The 27,437-nt window shown below is 65.7% G+C and overlaps 1 protein-coding gene across 1 annotated transcript in view; it reads left to right on the top strand.

The window, feature by feature from the left end:
- Nucleotides 1-22,743, top strand: part of Ahnak2 (AHNAK nucleoprotein 2) — a 211,084-nt gene extending 188,341 nt beyond the window's left edge. Inside the window, 5 exon segments of the mRNA XM_048362033.1 lie at nucleotides 13,333-13,595; nucleotides 14,043-18,356; nucleotides 18,891-21,571; nucleotides 21,662-22,411; nucleotides 22,544-22,743. Of these exon segments, the coding sequence (XP_048217990.1) occupies nucleotides 13,333-13,595; nucleotides 14,043-18,356; nucleotides 18,891-21,571; nucleotides 21,662-22,411; nucleotides 22,544-22,743 (8,208 nt within the window).
- The last annotated feature ends 4,694 nt before the right edge of the window (nucleotides 22,744-27,437 follow it).

Below are 27,437 nucleotides of genomic sequence, written 5' to 3'. Positions count from 1 at the left end.
GTGTGGGGGCGTGTCTAGACTGCAGCTGTGGTGTGGGGGCGTGTCTAGACTGCAGGTGTGGTGTGGGGGCGTGTCTAGGCTGCAGGTGTGGTGTGGGGGCGTGTCTAGGCTGCAGCTGTGGTGTGGGGGCGTGTCTAGGCTGCAGCTGTGGTGTGTGCGCGTGTCTAGACTGCAGCTGTGGTGTGGGGGCGTGTCTAGACTGCAGCTGTGGTGTGGGGGCGTGTCTAGACTGCAGCTGTGGTGTGGGGGGCGTGTCTAGACTGCAGCTGTGGTGTGGGGGCGTGTCTAGGCTGCAGCTGTGGTGTGGGGGCGTGTCTAGGCTGCTGGCTCTCCTGACGTGGGGAGGGTAGGGGCACAGCTGTGGCAGACCCCTTCTCACCCACTGAGGAGGTGGCAGGGTTGTCCTGGGCCGCCCCCAGCTTGAAGGAAGCCCCCCTGGACGTGGTTTTGTGTGCTGGACAGCGCCCCGGCTCTTCCTCTGGCGGAGAGTCAGGCTGGACGGCCTGGGTGGACTGGGCAGCCTCTTGCTCCTTCCACACGCCCGAGGCTGTGTCCACTTGGTGCAGCCAGGGACAGGCAGGCTGGGGCCTGAGGATGGACAGCAAGGCCAAGTTCCCCGCCCCCCCCCCCCCCGGCAGCAGTGCACCTGCCCTGCCTGCCCGACTGCAGCAGGAATGCCCTCGCTTCCTTCTCTCTCCCTGGGCAAGCTCTTCTGTCCTCAGCCAGGCTGGATGCTGCTTCTTCTGGAAGTGCCAGGATTACTGGGCCGATCCCTAGTGCACTCTCTGTCTCTGTCTCTCTCTCTTTCCTGTCCTGGGGCTTGAGCTCTGGGCCTGGGTGCTGTCTCTGAGCTTCTTTTCCTCAAGGCTAGCGCTCTGCCACTTTAGTTTCCTGGAGATAAGGGTCTCACGGCCTTACTAGGCTGGCTTCTCGCTGTGATCCTCAAATCTCAGTCCCCTGAGTAGCTGGGATTCTGGGTGTGAGCCACCGGCACCCGGCTCCCCTGGCTTTTCCTTGAGCCCTGTGGGTGCCCTTCCTTCCTCGGGTGGCTCTGGGCGGGTTCCCGCTAGGGCGGGCCTGCCCAGGGAGCAAGGCACCGGGGCGAGGAGGCCCTGAGTCCCGGCAGGAGGGGCGGGGTGTGGCCTGCCCAGGGGTCCCCTGCGCTCAGAGAGGGTGGGGTGTGGGGGCGTCCGGGCACCGCTGCCTGTCCATTCTCGGTGCACCTGGCCTCTCGTAGGCAGAGACCCACCGTGGTTCCTCGGGCAAACAGTGGGCACTGCTGTGGGCAGTGGGCAGACCTGTCCTCGGGCGCATGGGGGCGGGGGGCCTCCTGGAGGAAGGGTCTCAGCAGTGGAGGCCGGAAGCAGCACAGGGAAGAAGGAACAGGTGGAGAGGCCAGAGGGGGTGGGGCGGGCGCTGGAGGGAGGCTTGCGTTCTGAGCGGGTCAGAGCCCGGCAGGCGGGCAGGCCGCCCCGAAGGGAGGGATGAGACGGCGGGGCCCACCCTGGTGGGAGGCAGGGCGTGGGGCGGGAGGAGACCAGGCCGGCTGAGCTCGGGGGGGAGGGGGGGGAGGCTCGGCTGCCCACCGCGAGCCCCGGCTTGATCCCCTGACCAGCAGCCGTTCTGCAGGGGCGTCCGCCGGGCCCCGCCTGCCCCTGCCGCTCCCTCGGGGTTTCCCTTTCTTTTCCTTTTTTTTTTTGGAAGCCTTGGGTCTGTGGGAGCCACGACTTGCCTTGCTGGGATAAATATTTAATAGTCAAAAGCACTTTCTCGGATGGAAAATTGGAGCTGAGGCCAGGAGGCCCCCCTCCCCCTCCCCTGCCCCAGATGCCGCAGAACACCCGTTTCCGACTGCCCCTGCCCGATGCCCGCTGAGGCAGGGCCATGTCTTCCAGGGCTCGGAGGAGGACTGGCAGGAGCCCAGGGTGGAACCCTAGGCTGCCGCCTGCCTGGGCACAGCCCTGGATGCGGGGTCCAGGGCCAAGGGCTCAGCGGAGGCTGAAAAGAACAGCCGGGGCTGCCAGAGCCGTGGCCGGGCCGGACGGCCGAGGGCCTGCCCGGGCCTGCGCCTCCCTGGGCTGCGGGGCCCGTCGGGGGGCTCCCCAGGGGCTGGTGACTCCCGTCCACTAGCGGGGTCCTGGCCTCCCTTGGTTAGGGGCTCAGCCCCCTCCTGCTCCGGGGTGGGCCCAGCTTGGCCTCGGGTTGCCGGCTCAGGGCTCCCGCCCCGCCCCGCGTCCCTTTGTCAGCCGCGGCCTGCGCGTTCGGAGTGCCGCCGCTGGGGGTGAGGAGGCGGCCGGTCCTGGGGCCCCTCCCTGCAGGCTCCGGGGGGCGGCGGGTGGTGACACGCCTCCCGGGAACGCCCGGCCGCACACTTGGCTCTGGCTGTGTGACTGACTCACCGGCCGCCGTCCCAGGCCCCACCCGGCCTCTGCCAGCACCAGGTTCCCACGGGGACCCAGAGCCGGGCCTGGGCTCCAGGATGGGGCCACCCTGGCGCTTGCCCTCCTGGGCTCAGAGCCCTAGGATTCTGTGGCTGCTCCCCTTCTGCCCCCCTCCCCTCGGTCCTGGAGTGTCGAGCTCAGGGCCCTGCACTTGCCAGGCAGGTGCTCTTCCTCTTGAGCCACCCCTCCAGCCCTTTCTGCTCCCGTCACTCTCTGCCTGGCACCGTTGCTGTCCGCCTCCCATGCGGCCAGGCGGCCGCAGGAGCCGAGCCGTGATGCGGAGGTGGTTGGTGGAGTTCGAGTCTCACTCACTCTTGGCCGGCGTGGGCTTCCTCTTGAGTAGCTGGGTTTGCAGGTGCAGCCACCGTGCCCGGCCTTACCCTCACGTGCTGCCACTCAGCAGATTCTTGGCGCCCCGGCTGCCGGTACCCCCACCCAGCGGCTGAGCGGCGTGCAGGGGGATGTCCACAGAGGGCCGGGCTGGCGGTGGCAGCACCTTCCGGAGGTGCAGCCCGTCTTGGGGGGGTAGCCCCCCCGGGAGGCTGAGCTACAGCCTGCGGCTGGTTGCAGTGCCTCTTCTCTCTGCTTGAGGCAGCCTAGCCTCAAGGCCAAGCCGGGGCCCTGAGTCCCGGGGCATGGGGCCAGGGGGCCAGAGGGAGGGGGCAGGAGCTGGAGACGCATTGTTGTTGCCGTGTGTGCAGCTGGGCATAGCGGTCCTGGGCAGGCAGCTGGTGACATGTCTCCTGTGTGTCCGTCCGGTCTCATGCCGGCTGGGCTGGGCCTCTGCGGCCTCATCCAGCCCTGGCCGTGGGCAGTCTGGTGGGTGTCAGGGAAGAAACGCACTTCTCAGGCGAGAGCACCGGGGAGCGGCCCGCCCTTCCTCACACTGCAAACAGGGAGGTTCAGCTCTGGGGACCGTGAGTATTTATTTATTTATTGCCACTCCTGGGGCTTGAGCTCAGGGCCTGAGCACTGACCCTGAGCTGCTGCTGCTGCTTTTGTTTTTTTCTTGCTCAAGGCTAGCACTCTACCACGTGAGCCACAGCGCCATGGCTGGCTTTTTCTGCTTATGTGGTGATGATTCGAACCCCGGGCTTCATGCATGCTAGGCGAGCGCTCTACCCCTAAGCCACCTTCCCCAGCCCGCCCATTCGGTTTTCAGGGCAGGGCTGTGGGAGAGCTGGAGGCCAGCGTGTGGACCACGCGGAGCCCCTGGCTGCCCCGGGGCCCTCTTGCCCTCTCCTCCTGGCTTCCAGGTCTGAGTGGCGGCCTTGCTCCCTCAGCCGCTCAGAGGAGCTTCCATCTCAGCGCAGCGGTGGCTGACTGGGGCCTGGAGGGTCGGGCAGGGACGTGGCACAGGCCCTTCCTTCCTGAGGGGCCTGCCAGCCCCCGGCCCCAGGGAAGGCCCCTCCGCCGCAGTCGCCTGTGAGTCGCGGGTGCCGGGGTGGCGGGCCTCACCCGTGGGCCGTGGGCCGTGGGCGCGGGCGGGGCTCACCCCGTGGGCCGTGGGCGTGGGGTGGGCCGTGGGCGTGGGGCGGGCGGGCCTCACCCCGTGGGCCGTGGGCGTGGGGCGGGCGGGCCTCACCCCGTGGGCCGTGGGCTCAGGGTGCGGCGGTGGCTTGTGACCCCAGCGCACCTGTGCCTGGCACAGGGGCCGGGTGCTGCCCGGGCCTGTGGGCCGACCAAAGCCAGGAGAGGCAGGGCTGAGCGCTGACACCGCAGAGAGAGGAGTCAGGGAGTGGGAGAGGCAGAGCAGCCGCAGCGGGGGGAGGGGGGGCGTGGGGGGTGGGGACAGCAGTGAGGTGGGGTCCCCCGGGCGGTGTGCTCCTCAGGTGCCGTCGGTGCCCCATAACGGGAGCAGGGAGGGGCCCCGCCGCACCGGGCTGCGCGGTGACTCGAGCCTCTGAGTCGGGATTCAAGCCGGGGCCTAACGTCTGCTGGAGGGCTGGGGTCCAGTCACCCTCAGGGCGGGACGGGTGGTGGCAGCCCTGGCCGTCCCCGAGGGCACCCGGCGCAGGTCCCCGTGGCTCCGGCCGTGGATCCTGCTCGCATTTCCCTCCCTGAGCCCCAGCCGCCCCAGCTCTGAACCTCTGCCCCAGCCCCACGGGGAACCTGCGGCCCTGCACCCCTGCGTGTGGGTCTGCACGGCAGCAGCGTGTGCACTGGGCGGCCTTTGGGACTCACAGAGCGGGCGGGCGGGCGGCAGGCATTTCTTCACGGTCAGCCGCCTGGGCAGGGGGGTCCCTGGGCAGTGGGGGCCGAGGGGGGTCCTCGGCTCCCAGAGGCTGAGTGCTGGGGGGGGTGGGGCCTGCAAGGAGGCCCGTCCACTCCCCCAGTGGGGCGTGGGGGTCTTGGCAGGGCTCTGGGCTTGGCTGAGGAGGTGGCGGCTTTGGGAGGGAGGGACGGTGGGGCGGGCGGGCCGGCGGATCAGGAACAGGGAGGGGCTGGAGGGAGGCAGCCCACTCCAGAGGCTTCTGGAGTTGGGAGAGTCCAGGCCTGGCCTTGGAGAGGATGCCCCTCTTCTACGGTCCACCCAGTAGCGTTCCCAGCAGGTCAGTGTGCTGGGGGAGGGGGGGGCAGCTGAGTTGGGCGGGGCATCGTTGGGCCCCTTCCTCCCCAGCCCTGCGAGATGGAAGGGCAGGGGTCAGTGCACCAGCGCAGGCTGGACTGGAGAGCCAGTGTGTCGAGAGAGAGGCTTCCTCCACCCCAGGGAACCTGGAACCTGAGGAAAGCCGGGACCCACCCGCCCCAGGCCTGTGGACGCTGGGCAGGACCTGGCCCTGGGCAGGGGGGCCGGGGCTCTGGTTTGCAGGATGCCTGGGCTGTGGGGGACACAGGTGCCAGCAGAGGACACGCAGGTCCCAGAGGCTGTGCCTTGCGGCTTGGGGAGGGAGCCACAGACAGTGCCTGCTGATGTGGTTTGGTGTGCAGGGGCCCGGGGAGATTGTGGAGGGGCTCAGGCAGGCTCAGCCGGCTCTTCTTCTTCTTTTTTTTTTTTTTTTTGGCCAGTCCTGGGCCTTGGACTCAGGGCCTGAGCACTGTCCCTGGCTTCTTCCCGCTCAAGGCTAGCACTCTGCCACTTGAGCCACAGCACCGCTTCTGGCCGTTTTCTGTATATGTGGTGCTGGGGAATCGAACCTAGGGCCTCGTGTATCCGAGGCAGGCATGCTTGCCACTAGGCTATATCCCCAGCCCACTCAGCCGGCTCTTCTTGGGGCACCCAAGGTGGGCTCTAGGGACCTGGAGTGGTGGGCCACCTCCTCGTGGGCCCAGCCAGCCCTTCTAGGCACACAACAGGTTTAGTTGTCTTGCCCTGACTGGGTGGATGGGGCCATGGGCTGGTCCTGCAGGCTGCGGGGCTCTGTGGAGTCGGGGCTGGTGCACCTTGTGCTGTGCCTCAGCTTCTGCAGGCACCAGGGCGGGGTGGGGGTGGGGCACCCATTGCCCATCCAGTCCAAGGACTGGGTCCTCTCAGGTCCGCCACTGCAGGAGCCATGACCAGCCCTGCCCTTCCCTGCCCTGCCCTGCCCTTCTCCATCTCCTCCTTGCTCTAGCATTGATTATGCACCTACTGTGTGGTGCACCAGGGATCTGCGGTGTCCACAAGCGGGGGCAGGTTATCCAAGCCAGGTCTGCATAGAGGAGGTGGCACAGGAGAAGTCTGGGGGCTGGAGGGGGCGGGGGCCTGGGGTGCAGGGAGGGGCAGGAGGCATGGACAGGGAGCCGGGGGCCAGGGCACGGGGTGGGGGGGTGGAGGGGGGGGCCAGGGCACGGGGTGGGGTAGTGGAGGGGGGCAGGAGGCATGGACAGGGGGCCGGGGTCCAGGGCACGGGGTGGGGGAGTGGAGGGAGGCAGGAGGCATGGACGGCTGTTTCTGGGAAGAAGGAGGCTGCAGTGGGGAAGGGCCCTGGTCTCAGGCCGGCCCTGCCCGTGCCCGCCCCCTCGGCTCTGCCGCCGCCCCTCCTCGCAGGGCTGTCTCCGGGAACATGGCAGGCGCGGGCAGGCCCTCCCTCCGGGCGGGGCAGGGGCCGTGGCACAAGGCCTCCTGACCGTGGTGGAGCCGCGCTCTTTCCTTATGGAGTTCCAGGAGGGGCCAGCGGGGCGGATGGGGGCGGGGCCGGAGGGGCCTGGGGCTGGGCCGGAGGGGCGGGGCCGGAGGGGCCTGGGGCGGGGCCGGAGGGGCGGGGCCGGGGCCAGAGGGGCGGGGCCGGGGCGGGGCCGGAGCCGGAGGGGCGGGGCCGGAGGGGCGGGGCCGGGACCGGAGGGGCGTGGCCGGGGCCGGAGGGGCGGGGCCGGAGGGGCCTGGGGCTTGGGCGGGCCGGAGGGGCGGGGCCGGAGCCGGAGGGGCGGGGCCGGAGGGGCCTGGGGCTGGGCCGGAGGGGCGGGGCCGGAGGGGCGGGGGGCGGGGCGGGGCCGGAGGGGCGGGGCCGGGACCGGAGGGGCGTGGCCGGGGCCGGAGGGGCGGGGCCGGAGGGGCCTGGGGCTTGGGCGGGCCGGAGGGGCGGGGCCTCCTCTGCGGGCAGCCCCGGGGTCGGGAGCAGGGGGGCCGGTGGTGCCCAGGGAGCGGCCGCGGGTTCGCCCCGCACCTCCCCGGGGAAGGGTGGCCAGGGTGGGCTGGGCGCCTCCCACGCACAGCCCCGGCTCCGTTCCGATCGAGGAGTTTGGGCTTTCTGGGCCTGGGTCCCCCTCACCTTGTTCCGGCGCCTGGTGTGGGCCAGTCCAGCCGGGGTGCGCTGGGGTCTCCAGGGCGTTTCGCTCTGTGTTCCCCTTGTGGCGGGCGTGCTGAGCATTTATTTCCTCCTGTGTCTGTTTGCCATTCTTTCTTCTTTTGAGAAGTCTCTCCTTAGCCCCGTTGCCCATTTACCCATTGGTCTGTTAGCTTTGGGAGGGGTCTGTTTCTTGGATATTGGGCCTCTGCCTGCCCCCAGTCTGATGGCTGCCTTTCTAGGTTAGGATTCCGTCCTTTAGTGTGCAGAAACTTCTTTACTTAGATGGAATCCCCTTTGCCAGCTCTGTCTGTCTGCTGTGCCCTGGGCAGCCGACCCCTTGATAAGCACAATCGGCAGACAATCCTCTTATTCACTTGCATGTTGTCTAATAGTTGCTTCTGCAGGAGAAACCTTACGGCTGAACCGGCCCCAGTGGCTCACACCTATAATTCTAACTACTCAGGAGGTTGAGATCTGAGGAGAGGGTTCAAAGCCACCTCAGGTGGAAAAACCCAACGAAAACGAAAAAAGACACCATATGGCTGGTGAACCCTGAGCCATTTACTCATGGAAAGGACAGAGCAAGAAGCTGCGGCTGCACACCCAGACCCTTGCACCGGTGGAGAAGGGGCCCAGGGCCCCCGGGTTCTGTCCCTTGGTGAGGGGCAACATCCTTAGGTTGTGTAAGGCAATTCTGATGTTTGCGCACGACAAAAATCAGGTCCTGATGTAACTCAGGGCCAGGTCCTCTTATGGAGCCGGCACACCACTGAACTGTTTGTCTTTGGCCATGACCCCCATCCACGCTAGCGGATTTGAGTGAGAGACTAGCCCAGTTCCTTTAAGTATTTCTTGTGTGGCAGATGACTTAGAACTGCGGGAGTGGCTCTATTTTGCTTTACTTTGAAGGACAGTTGGTTAACATCCCTTCTTTCACTGCTGTAAACACCGCTCTCCTGTTCTCCCGGGCTCCAGGACTCTGTTGTTCTCAATGCCTTTGCCCGGGAGTGTCTTTTTCGTAAGCATTTTCACTCTGATGTCTCCAGGGCGGGTCGCTCTGCTCCTGCTCAGGGCTTGTCATTGGATCTGTGGATTGCTTTCAGCCATTGCTTCTGTATTTTTCTGCCTCTTTCTCTTACCAACCTCTGTGGCTCCCTTCAGCTCGTGTTTCTTCAATCTTTCCTCCTCTTGTTCTTCAAACTGGTGAATTTCTCTGGGTATAGTCTTCCTCTTGCCCACTCAAATAGGCAGCTGTGTCCCTGTAGTAGATTCTCAACTCCAGAATTTCCACTTGACTTTTAAAGAATAATTTCTATTTATTTTCTCATATCTGTAATCCTAGCAATTCAGAAACCTAAGATCTAAGGATCCTGGTTCCAAGCTAGATTTGGCAGGAAAGTCCATGAGACTCTGATCTCCAATTAACTATCAAAAAATAGCCAGCTGGGTGCTGGTGGCTCACGCCTGTGATCTCAGCTACTCAGGAGGCTGAGATCTGAGGATCGCAGTTCAAAGCCCTCCAGGGCAGGAAAGTCCCCAAGAGACTCTCATCTCCAATGAACCACCAGAAAACAGGAAGTGGGGCTGTGGCTCAAGTGGTAGAGCACTAGCCTTGACTGGAAGAGCTCAAGGACAGCGCCCAGGCCCAGAGTCCAAGCCCTGTGAACAACAACAACAACAACAACAACAAAAAGCCAGAAATGGTGCTATGGTCACTAAAGTGATAGAGTGCTGGCCTTGAACAAAAAAGTTCAGGGACAGTGCCCGGGCCTGTGACACCCAGAAATCTCTCTCTCTCTCTCTCTCTCTCTCTCTCTCTCACACACACACACACACACACACACACCTCTGTTTCTTTATGAGATCTTCTCCTCATTGAACATTGTCATCACTTGGGGATTTTGCTTTTGTTTTTATGTCAGTCCTGGGGCTTGATCTCAAGGCCTAGGTGCTGCTTTTTAAATTTTTTTTTTTTTTTTTTGCTCAAAGCTGGTGTTCTGCCACTTGAGCAACAGCTCTCCTTCTGGCATTTTGCTGGTTAATTGGAGATAAGGGACTTGTGGACTGTCCTTCCTGGGCTTATTCTAAACTGTGTAGCTAGGATTACAGGCATGAGCCAGTGGGGCCTGGCTTACTTTAGTGTTTTGAATGCGCGTGCGCACGCACGCGTGTCTGTGTGTGTGTGTGTGGTAGCGGGGATCAAACCCTGGGCCTCGCACACTCTAGACAGGACTCTGCCACTCAGGTGTGCTTTCCCCTTGGAGTTTTGTGACAAGGTCTCCCTGCGTAGCCCTGACTGGCCTTCAGTTTGCAATGCTCCCTGCCTCAGCCTCGCAAGTGCTGAGGTTCCATGTCTACGTTTTAGAGGCAGGTTTTGTTCACGCGTTGCTCCTCAGAGTAGGTGGCGCCTTCTTGTTTCTTGTGCGTTCTGTCATTTTCGGTTGATCGCTGCACATTTAATGGACCATGTGGATGACGCTTTTGGACTCGGTGTGTGAAGTCCTGGTGTCTGACTCCCGCGTGCTCAGTCCTCAGGCTGCCGGGCCCAGGGGCTGGGGGCCTCCCCAGACCCGGCCTGCACCCCGTTCTTCCTCCCTCCGCCCGCCTGGTCTCACAGGCTGCTTCTCCCTCTCTTCCCAGGGTCCAGCCCACAGCCGCAGCCGGGGCGGCCCGAGGTGGAGAGCTGGGAGGACGACTCCGTAAGTGAGGGGGGAGCCGCGGGTACCCCCAGACCCACCCCGTCCTTCCTGGGGGAGCCTGGCCCTGACGGCCACTTCCTTCTTGCCGCCCGCCAGGTGACCCGAGGGCCCGAGGAGGAGATCATCCGGCCCCGGCCTCAGGGCTCCTCACCGGTCTACGAATGTGTGGCTGAGGGTGCTGGCTTTGGAGTCCAGGTGAGGTTCTAGGCAGGGCCTGCCACTGTGGGGAGGGCTGGATGTGCCGCCAGGGGGGAGGTACGGGCGTGGGGTGGGTGGGGGGAAGGTGTGGGCGTGGGGTGGGTGGGGGAAGGTGTGGGCGTGGGGTGGGGGGAGGTGTGGGTGTGGGGTGGGGGGAGGTGTGGGTGTGGGGTGGGGGGAGGTGTAGGTGTGGGCGTGGGGTGGGTGGGGGGAAGGTGTGGGCGTGGGGTGGGGGAGGTGTGGGCGTGGGGTGGGGGGAGGTGTGGGCGTGGGGTGGGGGGAGGTGTGAGTGTAGTTGTGGGGTTGAGGCGGGGAGGTTTGGCCTGGGGAGGTTTGGCTGTGGCAGGGGCAGGGCACGCACGCCCAATGACCCCATTTCCGTGGACGACCTTCAACCCTGTGACTGCAGGACGAGGCTCCGGGCCGGCGCCGCGCCTCGGGGAGGCGGAGGTCGTGGTGGAAGCGGCTCTCGGGGGACTCACCGGCCTCCAGCATGAGCCACCCCCAGGTACCGCCCAGGCGGGGAGCCCTGGGAGCCCATGGGGAACCCCTGCCCTGCCCGGGTCCCGCAGGCAGGAGGCGGGGACAGGAAGGGGTCCCGCCCGAGCCCCCTCCTGGCGGAGCAGGCACAGTGCCCCGCCCTCAGCCAGGACGCGCAGGGGTCAGGCCCCGTCCCACGGCTCCGGTGTGCTTCTTCCTGTCCCAGGCCGCGCGGGAGACAGCAGAGGTGACGCTGCAGACGGAGGTGGAGGCGGGAGCCAGCGGCTACAGTGTCACGGGCGGCGGCACCCAGGGCCTCTTTGTCAAGCAAGTGCTGAAGGATTCCTCGGCTGCCAAGCTCTTCAGCCTGAGAGCAGGTACACATGGCCTCCTTCCGCCCTGACCGGTCCCCTGTGAGCCGGGGGGCTGGGGGGTGTGGGGAGGGGGGCCTCCCGGGCCACGCCCAGCCCTCCGCACGCAGGAGAGTGAGCGGCCTCTTCTCTCCTAGGAGACCAGCTGCTCAGTGCGACCATATTCTTCGATGACATTAAATATGAAGATGCTCTCAAAATTCTACAGTACTCGGAGCCCTACAAAGTTCAGTTCCACCTCAAGCGGAAACTCGCCGCCGGTGAGGAGGAGGCCTGGGCTGTCCACCCCCCTCCGCGGGGCTGGAAGGGCCCGGAACAGCAGGTGAGGCCGCCGTGGCTGCCGTGGCCAGCGCCGTGACCCCGCCCCCCGGCCCGAGTCCCCGCCCCCCCGGCCCGAGTCCCCGCCCCCCGGCCCGAGTCCCCGCCCCCCCGGCCCGAGTCCCCGCCCCCCGGCCCGAGTCCCGGCCCCCGGCCCGAGTCCCCGCCCCCCCGGCCCGAGTCCCCGGCCCCCGGCCCGAGTCCCCGGCCCCCAGCCCGAGTCCCCGCCCCCCCGACCCGAGTCCCCGCCCCCCGGCCCGAGTCCCCGCCCCCGGCCCGAGTCCCCGCCCCCCGGCCCGAGTCCCGGCCCCCCGACCCGAGTCCCGGCCCCCAGCCCGAGTCCCCGCCCCCCGGCCCGAGTCCCGGCCCCCAGCCCGAGTCCCCGCCCCCCCGGCCCGAGTCCCCGCCCCCCGGCCCGAGTCCCCGCCCCCCGGCCCGAGTCCCCGCCCCCCGGCCCGAGTCCCCGCCCCCCGGCCCCCGGCCCGAGTCCCCGGCCCCCGGCCCGAGTCCCCGCCCCCCGGCCCGAGTCCCCGCCCCCCGGCCCGAGTCCCCGCCCCCCGGCCCGAGTCCCCGCCCCCCGGCCCGAGTCCCCGCCCCCAGCCCGAGTCCCCGCCCCCCGGCCCGAGTCCCGGCCCCCGGCCCGAGTCCCGGCCCCCGGCCCGAGTCCCGGCCCCCGGCCCTAACTGGCCTCCCCTCCTCGTGACTCAGGACACGGAGGCGGCGGAGGCGTGCGCAGAGGCCCCCGCGAGGACGCTGGAGGCGGATGGAGACCGGGAGAGGCTCCTCTCCACCCCCGGCGGAGGTCGAGGTCGGAGGTCGCAGGACAGGCTTTCTTGGCCCAAATTCCCAGCCCTAAGGAGCCGGCGGGCGTCGGGACCCCGGCGCTCCCGCAGCTCCTCAGAGGCCCCTGAAGGCGGGGGCTCGCGCGGGGGGTCCCCAGCCGACACCGACACGGAGGCGCCGGAGAAGGCCGCGCCCGGCGGCCGCAGGAAGAGGTGCCCTCTGCCCCTGCGGCTCGGAAGGGGCTCTGAGCAGGGCCAGACGGGCCGGCGGGCCGGGGCCCCGGCGCACGCAGGGGTGCGGGAGCCGTCGGAGCCCGGGTATGAGGAGCTGCCGGAGGCGGAGAGGGTGGCAGGTGGCAGACAGGAGGGCAGGGCCGAGGGGCGAGAGGCCGCGCCCGCGCAGAGCTCACACCGGCCCGCGGAGTCGAGCCTCGCCGTTCCCGGAGAGGAGGAAGGCAGGGCGGCCGGGCCGCAGAGGGCGACGCCGGGCGAGGCAGGCGGCTGGCCGGCCCCGGGATCGCGTGGGGAGGACGGGGGGGGCGGCGGCGCAGGGCCCGGGAAGGAGGATCGCCAGGCCGCCTCCGCGAGGTGACCCGGAGCACGGAGACACACGGAGCCCGCCTCGGGAAGCCCGGGTCCGCATACGCCCTCTCAAGACACCAGCGTTTGGATTTTCCCAAGAACGAGGCACGTTTGCTCACGAGCAGAGGCCTTGGGGAGGGGGGACCGCACTGCCCGAAGGAGAGGAGGGATGGGGCGCCTCCATCCCCCCGGCGGGAGGGCCGGCACAGGAGGGAGGGCCGGCGGGCGGAGGGCCCCCCGGCACGGGAGCCATGGCCGGGGACGAGACCCGCGAGGACCCAAGCCCAGCGAGGAGGAAAACGCCCAGCTTCAAGATGCCCTCCTTCGCATGGTCGCCCTCAAAAGAGGTAGGAACGGGCGACAGAAAGCAAGCCCAAGAAAAGGAGAGGGAAACAGGGGAAAGAAGAAGGGACAAGAAAATAGCAACGGGCTTAGATAACATTGAAGACAAAAACACATACGTGAAAAACGGAAGTGAAATACACACCGGCGTAATAGAAAAACAAGGAGAACAAAATAGGAGCCTGACAAAAGAAAGCAGCCCGTATAGCAGAAGTGATGGAAACACAATGAGCGTGGGGGTGGACGCTGAGGGCCCCGGTATCATGCTGGACAGCGCGCTACCCGTGGGGGACAAGGATGGGGCCACCACAGACAGCAAGTTCAGAACGCCCGGGATCAAGATGCCGTCCTTCGGAGGGCTGGGCCCCCACAAGCCCACAGAAGGGGCGCGGGAGGAGTCGATACCCAAGGTGCAGGGACACTTAGGCTTGCCCTCAGTCCAGGGGGACGTCAAGACCCCTGAGGCCAGCATTCAGCTGCTCTCTGCCGATCCTAAGGCCAAAGCCAACCAAGTGATAATTGAGTTGCCCGAGGGCCAGCTACCCCAGGGAGACCCGGATGGCCAGCCTGATGGAACCAGTATCAAAACCCACCTGCCCAAGGTGCAGAGGCCCAGCCTGAAGATGCCCAAAGTGGACCTCAAGGGCCCCAAGCTGGACGTGAAGGGCACCAAGTTCGAGGCGGGTGGCCCTGAGCTGGAGTTGGCTCAGCCTAGTGTGGAACTCCAAGCCCCTGGTCCACAGCTAGAGGGGGACCTTGCTCTGGGGGACAAGGAGATACCCACCAAAGACAGCAAGTTCAAAATGCCCAAGTTCAGGATGCCGTCCTTCGGGGTGTCAGTGCCTGGGAAGGCCTCGGAGGGTGCAATAGAAGTTTCTGCCCCCAAGGTGCAGGGAGATGTGGATGTTCCCACCGTCCACGGAGAAGTGAAGACTCCTGAACTCAGTGCTCAGCTGTCCTCTGTTGAACTGGAGGCCGAGGCTGGCCTGGTGACTGAGAAAGAGTGTGATGACCAACATCCTGCGACAAAACTGTCAGGCCGTCGGCCAAGCTTTAGTCTCAAAGGCCACCTGCCCAAGGTGCAGATGCCCAGCCTGAGGATGCCCAAAGTGGACCTCAGGGGTCCCAAGCTGGACGTGAAGGGCACCAAGGCAGAGGCGGGTGGCCCTGATCTGGAGGTGGCTCTGCCCAGCGTGGAGGTGGACCTCCAAGCCCCTGGGGTCCAGTTGGAGGGGGACCTTGCTCTGGGGGCCAAGGACACAGTGGACAAAGACAGCAAGTTCAAAATGCCCAAGTTCAAGATGCCCTCCTTTGGGGTGTCAGTGCCTGGCAAGGCCTCAGAGGGCACTCTAGAGGTGTCCACCCCCACGTTGCAGTGTGACGTGGATCTACCATCAGTCCAGGGGGACCTCAAGACCCCTGATGTCAGTGTTCAGCTGCCTCCTGCAGAAGTGGAGGCCAAAGCCGACCAGGTAACAATCAAGCTCCCTGAGGAAGACCTGGCTGTCCAGCCTGGGGGAGCCAGTCTCAAGGGCCACCTGCCCAGGGTGCAGATGCCCAGCCTGAAGATGCCCAAAGTGGACATCAAGGGCCCCCAGGTGGATATCAAGGGCCCCCAGGTGGACATCAAGGGCCCCCAGGTGGACGTGAAGGGCACCAAGGCTGATGTCCCTGATCTGGAGGTGGCTCTGCCCAGTGTGGACGTGGACATCCAGGCCGCTGCTACCCAGCTGGACCAGGACCTCACGCTCAAAGTCAAGGATGTGGACGCCAAAGGAAGCAAGTTCAAAATGCCCAAGGTCAAGATGCCGTCCTTCGGGGTGTCAGTGCCTGGGAAGCCCTCGGAGGCTGCGCTGGAGGTGTCCGTGCCCAAGGTGCAGGGGGGCGGGGAGCTGCCCTCGTTCCACGGTGAACTAACGAGCCCTGGGGTCAGCCTTCAGCAGCCCGCTGTGGATTTGGAGGCCAAGGCTGGACAGATGTCTGTGCAATTGCCCAAGGGCCAGCTGCCTGAGGGGAAGCTCGATGGCCAGCTGACCGGAGCTGGCCTCAAAGGTCACCTTCCCACGGTGCAGATGCCCAGCCTGAAGATGCCCAAGGTGGACATCAAGGGCCCCCAGGTGGACATCAAGGAGACCAAGCTGGACATGAAGGGCACCAAGGCAGAGGCGGGTGTCCCTGATCTGGAGGTGGCTCTGCCCAGCGTGGAGGTGGACCTCCAAGCCTCTGGTGTCCAGTTGGAGGGGGACCTCGCTCTGGGGGACAAGGACAAGGTGGACAAAGACAGCAAGTTCAAAATGCCCAAGTTCAAGATGCCCTCCTTTGGGGTGTCAGTGCCTGGCAATGCCTCAGAGGGCACTCTAGAGATGTCCAGCCCCACGTTGCAGTGTGATATGGGTCTACCATCAGTCCAGGGGGACCTCAAGACCCCTGAAGTCAGTGTTCAGCTGCCTCCTGCAGAAGTGGAGGCCAAAGCCGACCAGGTAACAATCAAGCTACCCGAGGAAGACCTGGCTGTCCAGCCTGGGGGATCCAGTCTCAAGGGCCACCTGCCCAGGGTGCAGATGCCCAGCCTGAAGATGCCCAGAGTGGACATCAAGGGCCCCCAGGTGGACATCCAGGGCACCAAGCTGGACGTGAAGGGTACCAAGGCAGAGGTGGGTGGCCCTGATCTGGAGGTGACTCTGCCCAGTATGGAGGTGGACCTCCAAGCCTCTGGTGTCCATTTGGAGGGGGACCTCAGTCTGGGGGACAAGGACATAGTGGCCAAAGACAGCAAGTTCAAAATGCCCAAGGTCAAGATGCCGTCCTTCGGGGTGTCAGTGCCTGGGAAGCCCTCAGAGGCTGCGCTGGAGGTGTCTGTGCCCAAGGTGCAGGGGGGCGGGGAGCTGCCCTCGTTCCACGGTGAACTAACAAGCCCTGGGGTCAGCCTTCAGCAGCCCGCTGTGGATTTGGAGGCCGAGGCTGGACAGATGTCTGTGCAATTGCCCAAGGGCCAGCTGCCTGAGGGGGAGCTCGATGGCCAGCTGACCGGAGCTGGCCTCAAAGGTCACCTTCCCACGGTACAGATGCCCAGCCTGAAGATGCTCAAGGTGGACATCAAGGGCCCCCAGGTGGACATCAAGGAGACCAAGCTGGACGTGAAGGGCACCAAGACTGAGGCAGGTGGCCCCGATGTGGAGGTGGCTCTGTCCAGTGTGGAGGGGGACCTCCAAGGCCCCATTGCCAAGCGGGAGGGGGACCTCATTCTTGGGGACAAGAATGTAGTGGCCAAAGACAGCAAGTTCAAAATGCCCAAGGTCAAGATGCCATCCTTTGGGGTGTCAGTGTCTGGAAAGCCCTCGGAGGGTGCGATGGAGATTTCTGCACCCAAGGTGCAGGGAGATGTAGATGTTCCCACCTTCCACGGAGAAGTGAAGACTCCTGACGTCAGTGCTCAGCTGTCCTCTGTTGAACTGGAGGTCGAGGCTGGCCTGGTGACCAAGGAGTGTGATGACCAACTCCCCACGGCAGAACTGTCAGGCCATCGGAGAGGCATTAGTCTCAAAGGTCACCTTCCCAAGGTGCAGATGCCCAGCCTGACGATGCCCAAAGTGGAAATCAAGGGCCCCCAGGTGGACATCAAGGGGACCAAGCTGGACGTGAAGGGCACCAAGGCAGAGGCGGGTGTCCCTGATCTGGAGGTGGCTCTGCCCAGTATGGAGGTGGACCTCCAAGCCCCTGGTATCCAGTTGGAGGGGGACCTCGCTCTGGGGGACAAGGACAAGGTGGACAAAGACAGCAAGTTCAAAATGCCCAAGTTCAAGATGCCCTCCTTTGGGGTGTCAGTGCCTGGCAAGGCCTCAGAGGGCACTCTAGAGATGTCCAGCCCCACGTTGCAGTGTGACGTGGATCTACCATCAGTCCAGGGGGACCTCAAGACCCCTGAAGTCAGTGTTCAGCTGCCCTCTGCAGAAGTGGAGGCCAAAGCCGACCAGGTAACAATCAAGCTACCCGAGGAAGACCTGGCTGTCCAGCCTGGGGGAGGCAGTCTCAAGGGCCACCTGCCGAGGGTGCAGATGCCCAGCCTGAAGATGCCCAAAGTGGACATCAAGGGCCCCAAGCTTGACGTGAAGGCCCCCAAGCTGGACGTGAAGCACACCAAGGCAGAGGCGGGTGTCCCTGAACTGGAGGTGGCTCTGCCTAGCGTGGAGGTGGACCTCCAGGCCCCTGGTGCCCAGGTGGAGGAGGACCTCATTCCTGGAGACAAGGATGTGGTGGCCAAAGACAGCAAGTTCAAAATGCCCAAGTTCAAGATGCCATCCTTCGGGGTGTCAGTGCCTGGGAAGCCCTCAGAGAGAACGATGGGGATTTCTGTGCCCAAGGTGCAGGGCGACGTGGATGTTCCCACCATCCAAGGTGAAGTGAAGACTCCTGAACTCAGTGCTCAGTTGCCTGCTGTTCAACTGGAGGCCGAGGCTGGCCTGATGACCAAGAAGGAGTGTGATGACCAACTCCCCTCGGCAGAACTGTCAGGCCGTCGGCCAAGCTTTAGTCTCAAAGGTCACCTGCCCAAGGTGCAGATGCCCAGCCTGAGGATGCCCAAAGTGGGCCTCAAGGGCCCCCAGGTGGACATCAAGGGCCCCCAGGTGGACATCAAGGGCACCAAGGCTGATGTCCCTGATCTGGAGGTGGCTCTGCCCAGCGTGGAGGTGGACCTCCAAGCCCCTGGTGTCCAGTTGGAGGGGGACCTGGCTCTGGGGGACAAGGACGAGGTGGCCAAAGACAGCAAGTTCAAAATGCCCAAGTTCAAGATGCCCTCCTTTGGGGTGTCAGTGCCTGGCAAGGCCTCAGAGGGCACTCTAGAGGTGTCCAGCCCCACGTTGCAGTGTGATATGGGTCTACCATCAGTCCAGGGGGACCTCAAGACCCCTGAAGTCAGTATTCAGCTGCCTCCTGCAGAAGTGGAGGCAAAAGCCGACCAGGTAACAATCAAGCTACCCGAGGAAGACCTGGCTGTCCAGCCTGGGGGAGCCAGTCTCAAGGGCCACCTGCCCAGGGTGCAGATGCCCAGCCTGAAGATGCCCAAAGTGGACATCAAGGGCCCCCAGGTGGACATCAAGGGTCCCCAGGTGGACATCAAGGGCCCCCAGGTGGACATTAATGGCACCAAGGCAGAGGTGGGTGGCCCTGATCTGGAGGTGGCTCTGCCCAGTGTGGAGGTGGACCTCCAAGCCTCTGGTGTCCATTTGGAGGGGGACCTCAGTCTGGGGGACAAGGACATGGTGGCCAAAGACAGCAAGTTCAAAATGCCCAAGGTCAAGATGCCGTCCTTCGGGGTGTCAGTGCCTGGAAAGCCCTCAGAGAGAACGATGGGGATTTCTGTGCCAAAGGTGCAGGCAGATGTAGATATTCCCACCGTCCATGGTGAAGTGAAGACTTCAGACCTCAGTGTTCGGCTGCCCACTGTTGAACTGGAGGCCAAGACTGGACTTGTGGCCAAGAAGGAGTGTGATGACCAACTCCCCACAAGAGAACTGTCAGGCCATCGGACAGGCATTAGTCTCAAAGGTCACCTGCCCAGGGTGCAGATGCCCAGCCTGAGGATGCCCAAAGTGGGCCTCAAAGGCCCCCAGGTGGACATCAAGGGCCCCCAGGTGGAAATCAAGGGCCCCCAGGTGGACATCAAGGGCCCCCAGGTGGACATCAAGGGCACCAAGGCTGATGTCCCTGATCTGGAGGTGGCTCTGCCCAGTGTGGACGTGGACATCCAGGCCGCTGCTGCCCAGCTGGACCAGGACCTCACGCTCGAAGTCAAGGATGTGGACGCCAAAGGAAGCAAGTTCAAAATGCCCAAGGTCAAGATGCCGTCCTTCGGGGTGTCAGTGCCTGGGAAGCCCTCGGAGGCTGCGCTGGAGGTGTCTGTGCCCAAGGTGCAGGGGGGCGGGGAGTTGCCCTCGTTCCATGGTGAACTAACAAGCCCTGGGGTCAGCCTTCAGCAGCCCGCTGTGGATTTGGAGGCCAAGGCTGGACAGATGTCTGTGCAATTGCCCAAGGGCCAGCTGCCTGAGGGGAAGCTCGATGGCCAGCTGACCGGAGCTGGCCTCAAAGGTCACCTTCCCACGGTGCAGATGCCCAGCCTGAAGATGCCCAAGGTGGACATCAAGGGCCCCCAGGTGGACATCAAGGGCCCCCAGGTGGACATCAAGGAGACCAAGCTGGACATGAAGGGCCCCAAGGCAGATGTGGGTGTCCCTGATCTGGAGGTGGCTCTGCCCAGTGTGGAGGTGGACCTCCAAGCCCCTGGTGTCCAGTTGGAGGGGGACCTCACTCTGGGGGACAAGGACGAGGTGGCCAAAGACAGCAAGTTCAAAATGCCCAAGTTCAAGATGCCCTTCTTTGGGGTGTCAGTGCCTGGCAAGGCCTCAGAGGGCACTCTAGAGGTGTCCAGCCCCACGTTGCAGTGTGACGTGGGTCTACCATCAATCAAGGGGGACCTCAAGACCCCTGACGTCAGTGTTCGGCTGCCTTCTGCAAAAGTGGAGGCCAAAGCCGACCAGGTAACAATCAAGCTACCCGAGGAAGACCTGGCTGTCCAGCCTGGGGGATCCAGTCTCAAGGGCCACCTGCCCAGGGTGGAGATGCCCAGCCTGAAGATGACCAGAGTGGACATCAAGGGCCCCCAGGTGGATATTAAGGGCCCCCAGGTGGACGTGAAGGGCACCAAGGCTGATGTCCCTGATCTGGAGGTGGCTCTGCCCAGTGTGGAGGGGGACATCCAAGTCCCCACTGCCAAGCAGGAGGGGGATCTGGTCCAGGGGGACAAGGAGGTGCCCACCAAAGACAGCAAGTTCAAAATGCCCAAGTTCAAGGTGCCGTCCTTCGGGATGTCGGTGCCTGGGAAAACGGCAGAGAAAGCGATGGGCATTTCTGTGCCTAAGGTGCAGGGCGATGTGGATGTTCCCACTGTCCACGGTGTAGTGAAGACTCCTGACGTCAGTGCTCAGCTGTCCTCTGTTGAACTGGAGGCCGAGGCTGGCCTGGTGACCAAGAAGGAGTGTGATGACCAACTCCCCTCGGCAGAACTGTCAGGCCGTCGGCCAAGCTTTAGTCTCAAGGGCCACCTGCCCAAGGTGCAGATGCCCAGCCTGAAGATGCCCAGAGTGGACATCAAGGGCCCCCAGGTGGACATCAAGGGTCCCTCGCTGGACATGAAGGGCACCAAGGCCGAGGCGGGTATCCCTGAGCTGGATGGGGCTCTGCCTAGCATGGAGTTGGACCTCCAAGCCCCTGGTATCCAGTTGGAGGAGGACCTTGCTCTGGGGGACAAGGAGATACCCACCAAAGACAGCAAGTTCAAAATGCCCAAGTTCAAGATGCCGTCCTTCGGGGTGTCAGTGCCTAGGAAGCCCTCAGATGGTGTGCTGGAGGTGACTGCACCCCAGGTGCAGGGAGACCTGGGCCTTCCCTCCTTCCATGGTAAAGTGAAGAACGCTGACCTCGGCGTTCAGATGCCCTCTGCCGAGGTGGAGGCCAAACCCGGCCTGGAGACCATGAAATTGCCTGAGTGCCATCTGCCTGAGGGAGGGCTGAAAGCCCAGCCAGCCAGAGCAGGACTCGAGGGCCACCAGGCCAAGATGCAGAGGCCCAGCCTGAAGATGCCCAAAGTGGGCATCAAGGGTCCTGAGGTGCACATCAAGGGCCCCAAGCTGGACTTGAAGGGCCCTAAGCATGAAATGGACACCCCTGAGGAGGAAAGGGTGCTGCCCAGCCTGGATGTGGACACGGAGACCCCTGGTGTCCAGTTGGAGGGGGACCTCAGTCTGGGGGACAAGGACATGGTGGCCAAAGACAGCAAGTTCAAAATGCCCAAGTTCAGGATGCCATCCTTCGGGGTGTCGGTGCCTGGGAAGCCCTCAGAGAGAACGATGGAGGTTTCTGCACCCAAGGTGCAGGGCGATGTGGATGTTCCCACCGTCCACGGTGTAGTGAAGACTCCTGACGTCAGTGCTCAGCTGTCCTCTGTTGAACTGGAGGTCGAGGCTGGCCTGGTGACCAAGAAGGAGTGTGATGACCAACTCCCCACGACAGAACTGTCAGGCCGTCGGCCAAGCTTTAGTCTCAAAGGCCACCTGCCCAAGGTGCAGATGCCCAGCCTGAGGATGCCCAGAGTGGACCTCAGGGGCCCCAAGCTGGACCCGGAAGTTCCCACCGCTGAGGCAGGTGCTCCTGCCCTGGAGGTGGCTCTGCCCGGTGTGGAGGGGGACATCCAAGCCCCCGGTGCCCAGCCGGAGGGGGACCTGGCCCCCGGGGACAAGGAGATGCCCGCCAAAGACCGCAAGTTCAAAACGCCCAAGTTCACGATGCCGCCCTTTGGGGTGTCGGTGCCCGGGAAACCCTCGGAGGGCCCTAGTGGGCTGTCGGCACCCAGCGTGCAGGGCGACAGTTGCCCGCCCTCCGTCCAGGGGGACCCGAAGGTCCCCGAGGTCAGCGCTCCGCTGCCCTCCGCTGACCCGGAGGCCGAGGTCCCCGGTGTGATGGTCAGCCTTCCCGAGGGCCCCTTTCCCGACCCGCACGCTCCACCCGCTTATGTCCGGGTGTCTTTTCCTAAATTCCATAAGCCCAAGTTCGTGGTCCGCAGCCCCGACGGGCACTGGGGCAGCGCGGGTGTGGGTGCGGTGGAGTCCTGGGCCTCCGCCCCGCCCCGGGGGCCCGGCCCGCACCCCGCCCTGCCCTCCCGCCCCGCCGTCGCCGGGTCTCCAGGTCCCGAGGGCTCCGCCGGGGTCCCCTCCTACGAGGTCCCCGGCCAGCCCGCCTCTCCCCCGCCCCGAGGGCCTCTGCCGCCGAAGGCTTCCCGCGCGGACGTGCCGGCCCGGGTCTCTGTGGTGAGCGACCCCGTGCTCGCCGTCCGGTTCCCCACGTTGAAGGTGCCCCGGTTCTCGTGCCCCGCCCCCGCCCCCGCCCCCGAGGCCCTGTTCTTTCCAGGGGTGAGGGACGTGGAGTCCCGGGCCGGGCAGGACCCCCCCGGGCTCCGGGGGGCCGACGCCGAGGGCGGCGGGGAGCGGCCTGCGGACCTCGCCTGGCGGGCGCCCCCGGTGTCTAGAGTCAGGGTGCACCTCCAGGGGGCTCCGGGCGAGGGTCAGGGGGTCGTCCTGCGCGGCACCGTGACGCACGCGCGTGCCCGCCCGGCCACCGCGGGGGCCTTCTCCACGCAGATCGTGCGGGAATCGGAGATCCCCAAATCCGAGACGCAGACCCCTTCCTACGGCTTTTCCTTGCTGAAGGCGACGGTCCCGGCGCCCTCCCCGCGGGCGGACCCGGGTGGGGCCACCCCGCGCGGAGCCCCCCCGCCCGCAGAGCCGTGGGAGGCGGTCCCCGCCGGCGCCGGCCGCCCGCCCGCCCCCGGGGCGCCCGCCGACGAGGAGCCGGCAGGAGTCCGGGAGCTCCCGGACAGCCCGGCGGCCGGGACCCCGCCGGCGGGCGAAGCCCGGGCTCCGGGGGAGAAGCCGCGGGGCAGGAGGCCTTCCGGCCCGCTGTGGTCCTGGCTCCCGAGCGCCGGGCTCTAGAGCGGTGAGGGGGAGCGCCGGGGGGACGCCCACGGGCCGGGGGCCCGGGCCGAGAAGGCGGGCTGCTTCCACCTGCTAGGGTTCTCCTCGCCGGCCGGGGGGAGCCAGAGCCCCGAGGTCGGGGCCCGGCCGGGGGCCGACGAGGACGCCGCCACCTTCCATGACGCGCGCGAGAGCTTCTCCCCGGAGGAGGCGCGGGGGGCCGGCGGGGCCGGGGGCGCGGCGGGCGCGGAGCCGGACGGGGAGGCCGGCGGGGAGCCCGCGCCCGGGGCCCCGTGAGCGCGCCGGGGCTGGAGGGAGGGGTGCCACCTGGGAGCCAGGCCCGGGCCCCGTGAGCCTACGAGGGCCGGAGGGAGGCGTGCCACCTGGGAGCCAGGCCCGGGCCCCGTGAGCGCGCCGGGGCCGGAGGGGAGGGGTGCCACCTGGGAGCCAGGCCCGGGCCCCGTGAGCCTACGAGGGCCGGAGGGAGGCGTGCCACCTGGGAGCCAGGCCCGGGCCCCGTGAGCGCGCCGGGGCCGGAGGGAGGCGTGCCACCTGGGAGCCAGGCCCGGGGCCCCGTGAGCGCGCCGGGGCCGGAGGGAGGCGTGCCACCTGGGAGCCAGGCCCGGGGCCCCGTGAGCACGCCGGGGCTGGAGGAAGGCGTGCCACCCGGCCGGCGGGCAGGAGCCAGGCCCGGAGCCGGGCACGGGGCTAAAGCAGAAAGGAGCCACGCGCCACCGCACACAGCCCCCCCGCAACCGGCGCGGACGCCGCCTCCCCTCCCGCAAAGCTTTGGACGCAGGGAATACGGAGCGTGGCCGCCCCCCCCCCCCCCGGGCCCAGGGGCCCCTGCCGGGGACGGCCCCCCGCCGCGCTAGGCCTGGCTCCCACGACTCCCGGAGAGCCTGTTCCTGGCGCGGCCCCCTGCCCCAGCCGCTCTTCCCTCACAGTCGCAGATTTCCTCTTTCAGCAAAGTGTGGCGTGGTCCAGGAAGCCCCTCCCTCCCCCGCCCCTCCCTCCCCCGCCCCGCCTTTCAGGACTTGCCGTGGCCGCCGTCCGTGGCCACCCCCACGCCTGCCGTGAGACCCCACAGCCTGCCCACCGCCCTGACCCGCGGTTCCTCCAGGCGCACAGACCGCCCCACGCGTGGTCCCGCCCCCCCCGGACGTGCACACGCCGCAGCCCGCAACCCCCCCCCCCCGTGGACAATAAAGGATGCTCCCCAGGCCGTGGTGGTGATTGTGAGGGGCTCGCCGGTCCCGTCCCCCGTGGGAGCCCGTGGGTCCCCGCCGTCACCCGCCGCTCCGGAAGCCGGGTCGTTGCTCTGTGTCTCAGGGTGGCTGTCACGTCTCTCGTTTGTCGAGAGGAAGAGGACGGGCCTGGGGGGGCTGCGGGGCGGGGGAGGGGAGCGGGCTCACCCCGCCTGCCCGCTGGCCCGCGGCACCGGGACGGTGGCCGTGTCCCCCGGGTGCAGTGGAGTAGTCCTCAGCCCGGGGGCTCAGGTGGCCCCACAACGCGGGGCCAGGCCTTCCTCGGAAGTCCCCCCAGGCAGCCTCCTTCCAGGCAGCCCTCCGGAAGCCAGGCGTGGGGCCTGGGTGGCCCTGTGTGCAGGGGTGCCTCCACCCGCCCCCCCCCCCCGTGGGGCTCACTGCAGGCCTGGTGACAGGTGCTTTTTGTCCTGTGGTCAGGGCAGCAAGAAGCAGCCCTGGAGGGCTGTGTTCCGCAGGTGTCCACCCCCAGCTGCCCTGAGGGGAGGGAGGAGGCAGCCCGGGTGTGCAGGGACACGGGGCGGAGGGTGGGGGTGGGGGCGTGGCGGGGACGGGGAGCCAGCTCTGCTCTCCATCGCACACAGGTGACGTGCTTTTCCCCTTTTCCCTGTGGCTGGCTGGAGGCTCACCTTAATCAAGAAACATGGAGACTTCTGGGAAAGGAGTTGGTGGCCTCTGACCCTGCCAGGGTAGGGCTGTGGGGTGCTCCCCACCCAAGGTCCTCCCCCAATTGCTTACCCAAAGTCCCCCCCACCTCCCTCTGGCCTGAGTCCCCATAACCAGGCAAGGCACGAGCCAGGGGCTGTGTGGGCAGGTGGCCCTGCTCCACCGGCCCTGTGCCCCGCTCTGACCCTGGACTCAAGGCCTGGAGCACTGGGATGTGCGTGCTAGAGGCCGAAGAGGCCCCCACCCCGTGTGAGGAGTAGCCAGCCCCCCCCCACGGGATTTCTAGGGCCTTGGCTCCCCACACGTGAACTGTCCATGGTGTGGAGCGTGTTGCCACAACCAGAGCCTCGCACCTGCCCAGGTCCAGGGGCTCAGCAGCCCATGCAGGGCTTGGCTGGGTCCTCCGCCGCCGGTGGCACCCGCACCGAGCCTGGTGTCGTCCTCTGGAACGAGGCTTTGAGGCTGGTGCGTGCATGACTGCCAGACCCCCCCCCCCCCACAGATGTGCATACTGCATTCGGGGCCCAGGGCTGGTAGAGCCACCTGGTGCAGGAGCCCTCCTGGGGCGGGGCTTCCAGGCCCAGACAGCAGGGGCTGGGGTAGAGCCGGCTTGGACCGGCAGGGAAGAGGCGGGACGGGGCGGGGAATTGGCCCCAGCACCCATTCAGCATCCACGCGCTCCATGACATTGGCCGCCCCTGAGCGCTGGTGCAGGGAGGCCGTGGCACCTGAGCCGGGGGCGGGGGGTGTGGGCCTGAGCCGTGGTCAGACGCCGTGGGCGAGAGGCTGAGTGTGGACACAGATGCTGGCCTGGTGCTCTTAGCACAGGGCCGGGACTCTGTGCAAGCGCCAGGTGGCGTCCCATCCTGTGCCCAGGGCGGAGGGAGCGTGGGCGGGGCCGCCGCCAGCCCCACCCCACCCCTCAGCACAGGCTCAGTCCTCTGCACCCTACCCTTTGCGTGTCAGGCACAGCCCCACCCGTAGCCCTGGGCCCACTGTGCACGTGCACATACACCTGTGAACACACACACACACACACGCATGCACACACGCACACGCATGCACACGCTGCACTCCCATCCAGCCCATCCCTGTCCCTGAGACCGTGAGGCCTTGTCCTGGGTTTCCACAGGCCAGGACGAGGAGGGAGCTCCCCCAACGGACCCTTATCAGGGCTTCCGCGAGATGTTCATGTCCACACCCCCTTCACAGGTCCCCTGTGGCCAGTGGGGTGCTGGCTGTGCAGGGCCCAGAGGAGACGCTTTGCTTCTGAGCCAGGACTGCAGCTGTGTAAAGTGAGCAAGGACATCCTGAGGGCCCCAGAGGGGGTGCAGCCCGGGGCAGGCGGCTGTGTTCACCCCGAGCGTCCCAGAGGGGGTGCAGCCAGGGGCAGGCGGCTTATGTTCCCCCTGAGTGTTGAGCCTGGAAGGAGGAACCATGGAGCCCTTGCCTGAACAGAGGGGAGAAGCCTGGGAGATGTAGTTTAATAAGGGACATTTCAGGGACCAGGACCCCTGTGGGCATGAATACAGTGAAAAAGTGGACAGGAATGTCAGTGTTCGGATTGGCCGGGCCTGGAGCTCTCTCCATCTGTAAGTGGAGGTGGGCAGCGGGGCAGCTGTGCTAGCAATCCATCACTGGTGTGCCAGTGAGGGATGGCTGAGAGCAGCTTGCTTCGCTCAGCTGCCTTCCCCCTGTAATTGTGGACCTCCTCAGCCTCAGCTTCTCCTTCCCCGACAGCCCTGGGCATTGGCATCTCAGATTCCTGCTCAGAACCCTCAGAAGTGCAACCCAGACTCCAAGTAATAGTCCTCGCCTTCTGCAGCCTCTGAGCTTGAACTGGTGGATGCTGGGCACAGTGTCCACTGAGAGCTGTGGCCCTAGAGCACAGGGCTCCACCTACCAAACACAGTCCTGGCCTGGGGCCTGTCCATCTAGATCCACCGCATAGTCAGAGCTCCAGTCTCGCTCAAAAAGTCCCCGCAGCTCTTCCTGCACAGGGGGCCCACTCAGCTGGGTGCTGGAGGCCCTCTGGCTGACTACCAAGCCCACGCCCGAGGTGCTGCTGAAGTAGTCCTCTGACCAGTTGGAGGTACCTGGAGGGGCCGGCAGGAAAGAGATGCTCAGGGCCCCACAGCCCAGGCAGTACTGGGGTCCCAGAGGCTGGTGTGGGGCTCAGGCACACTGACTGCCCTGTGGTCATCAACTTCTGGCAAAGGCAGCCCATCGTGCAGGTGCAGGAGGGTCACATGGCTATTCACAGTGGAACTCTACCCTGATTGCCTGGGATAGAGTCCTAACTCAGCCCAGGATGGGATCTTAGCTCACTGGAGATGGGGTCCTAAGACCCTGGGATGGGGTCCTAACTCACCCGGGATGGGATCTTAACTCACCCAGGACAGGGTCCTTACCCAGGATGGGGTCCTGACTCACACTGGGTGGGGTCCTAACTCACCCAGGATGGGGTCTTAACTCACCCAGGACAGGATCCTTACCCCAGATGGGGTCCTAACTCACCTGGGATGGGGTCCTAACTTAGCCTGGGTGGGGTCTTAACTCACCAGGGATGGGGTCCTTACTCAGCCTCTGGGACCCAGTCCTTTTCACACCTGATCCCATGGGCTGGGGCAGCTGAGCTGCTTGCCTAATCTCCCAAACACCAGAGACCTTGGCCACCCCCCCCCGCAGCTGTTGTCCTCCCCCCTCCTGCTACACTCACCTATGTAGGGCCGTCTTATCTGTGACAGTGAATTTGCTGTGGTTCACCCGGCTGAATGGGATGTTGGAGTGGTTCCCCACAGGCAGGATGAAGACTTTCTTCCAGAAACAAGAGAGCGTGTCAGGTTGGGCCGGGGGGGGGGGCGGGGAGAACACTTTCTCTCCCGGCCCGCCCCGGGAGGGGTCCTCCTCTCCCCAGCCCGCCCCGGGAGGGGTCCTCACCACGTCCACTGAGATGCCAGCCGAGGCGTTGCCGAAGGCCTGCAGAGATCGCAGGAAAGGGAACATGGTAGGGTCTGTGTTGAGCCAGCAGCTGACCAGCAAACGCACACGCACACCCTC

The sequence above is a fragment of the Perognathus longimembris genome, chromosome 14 (assembly GCF_023159225.1).
Source record: "Perognathus longimembris pacificus isolate PPM17 chromosome 14, ASM2315922v1, whole genome shotgun sequence".
NCBI lineage: Eukaryota > Metazoa > Chordata > Mammalia > Rodentia > Heteromyidae > Perognathus > Perognathus longimembris.
This window is presented reverse-complemented; position numbering and strand designations above follow the sequence as displayed.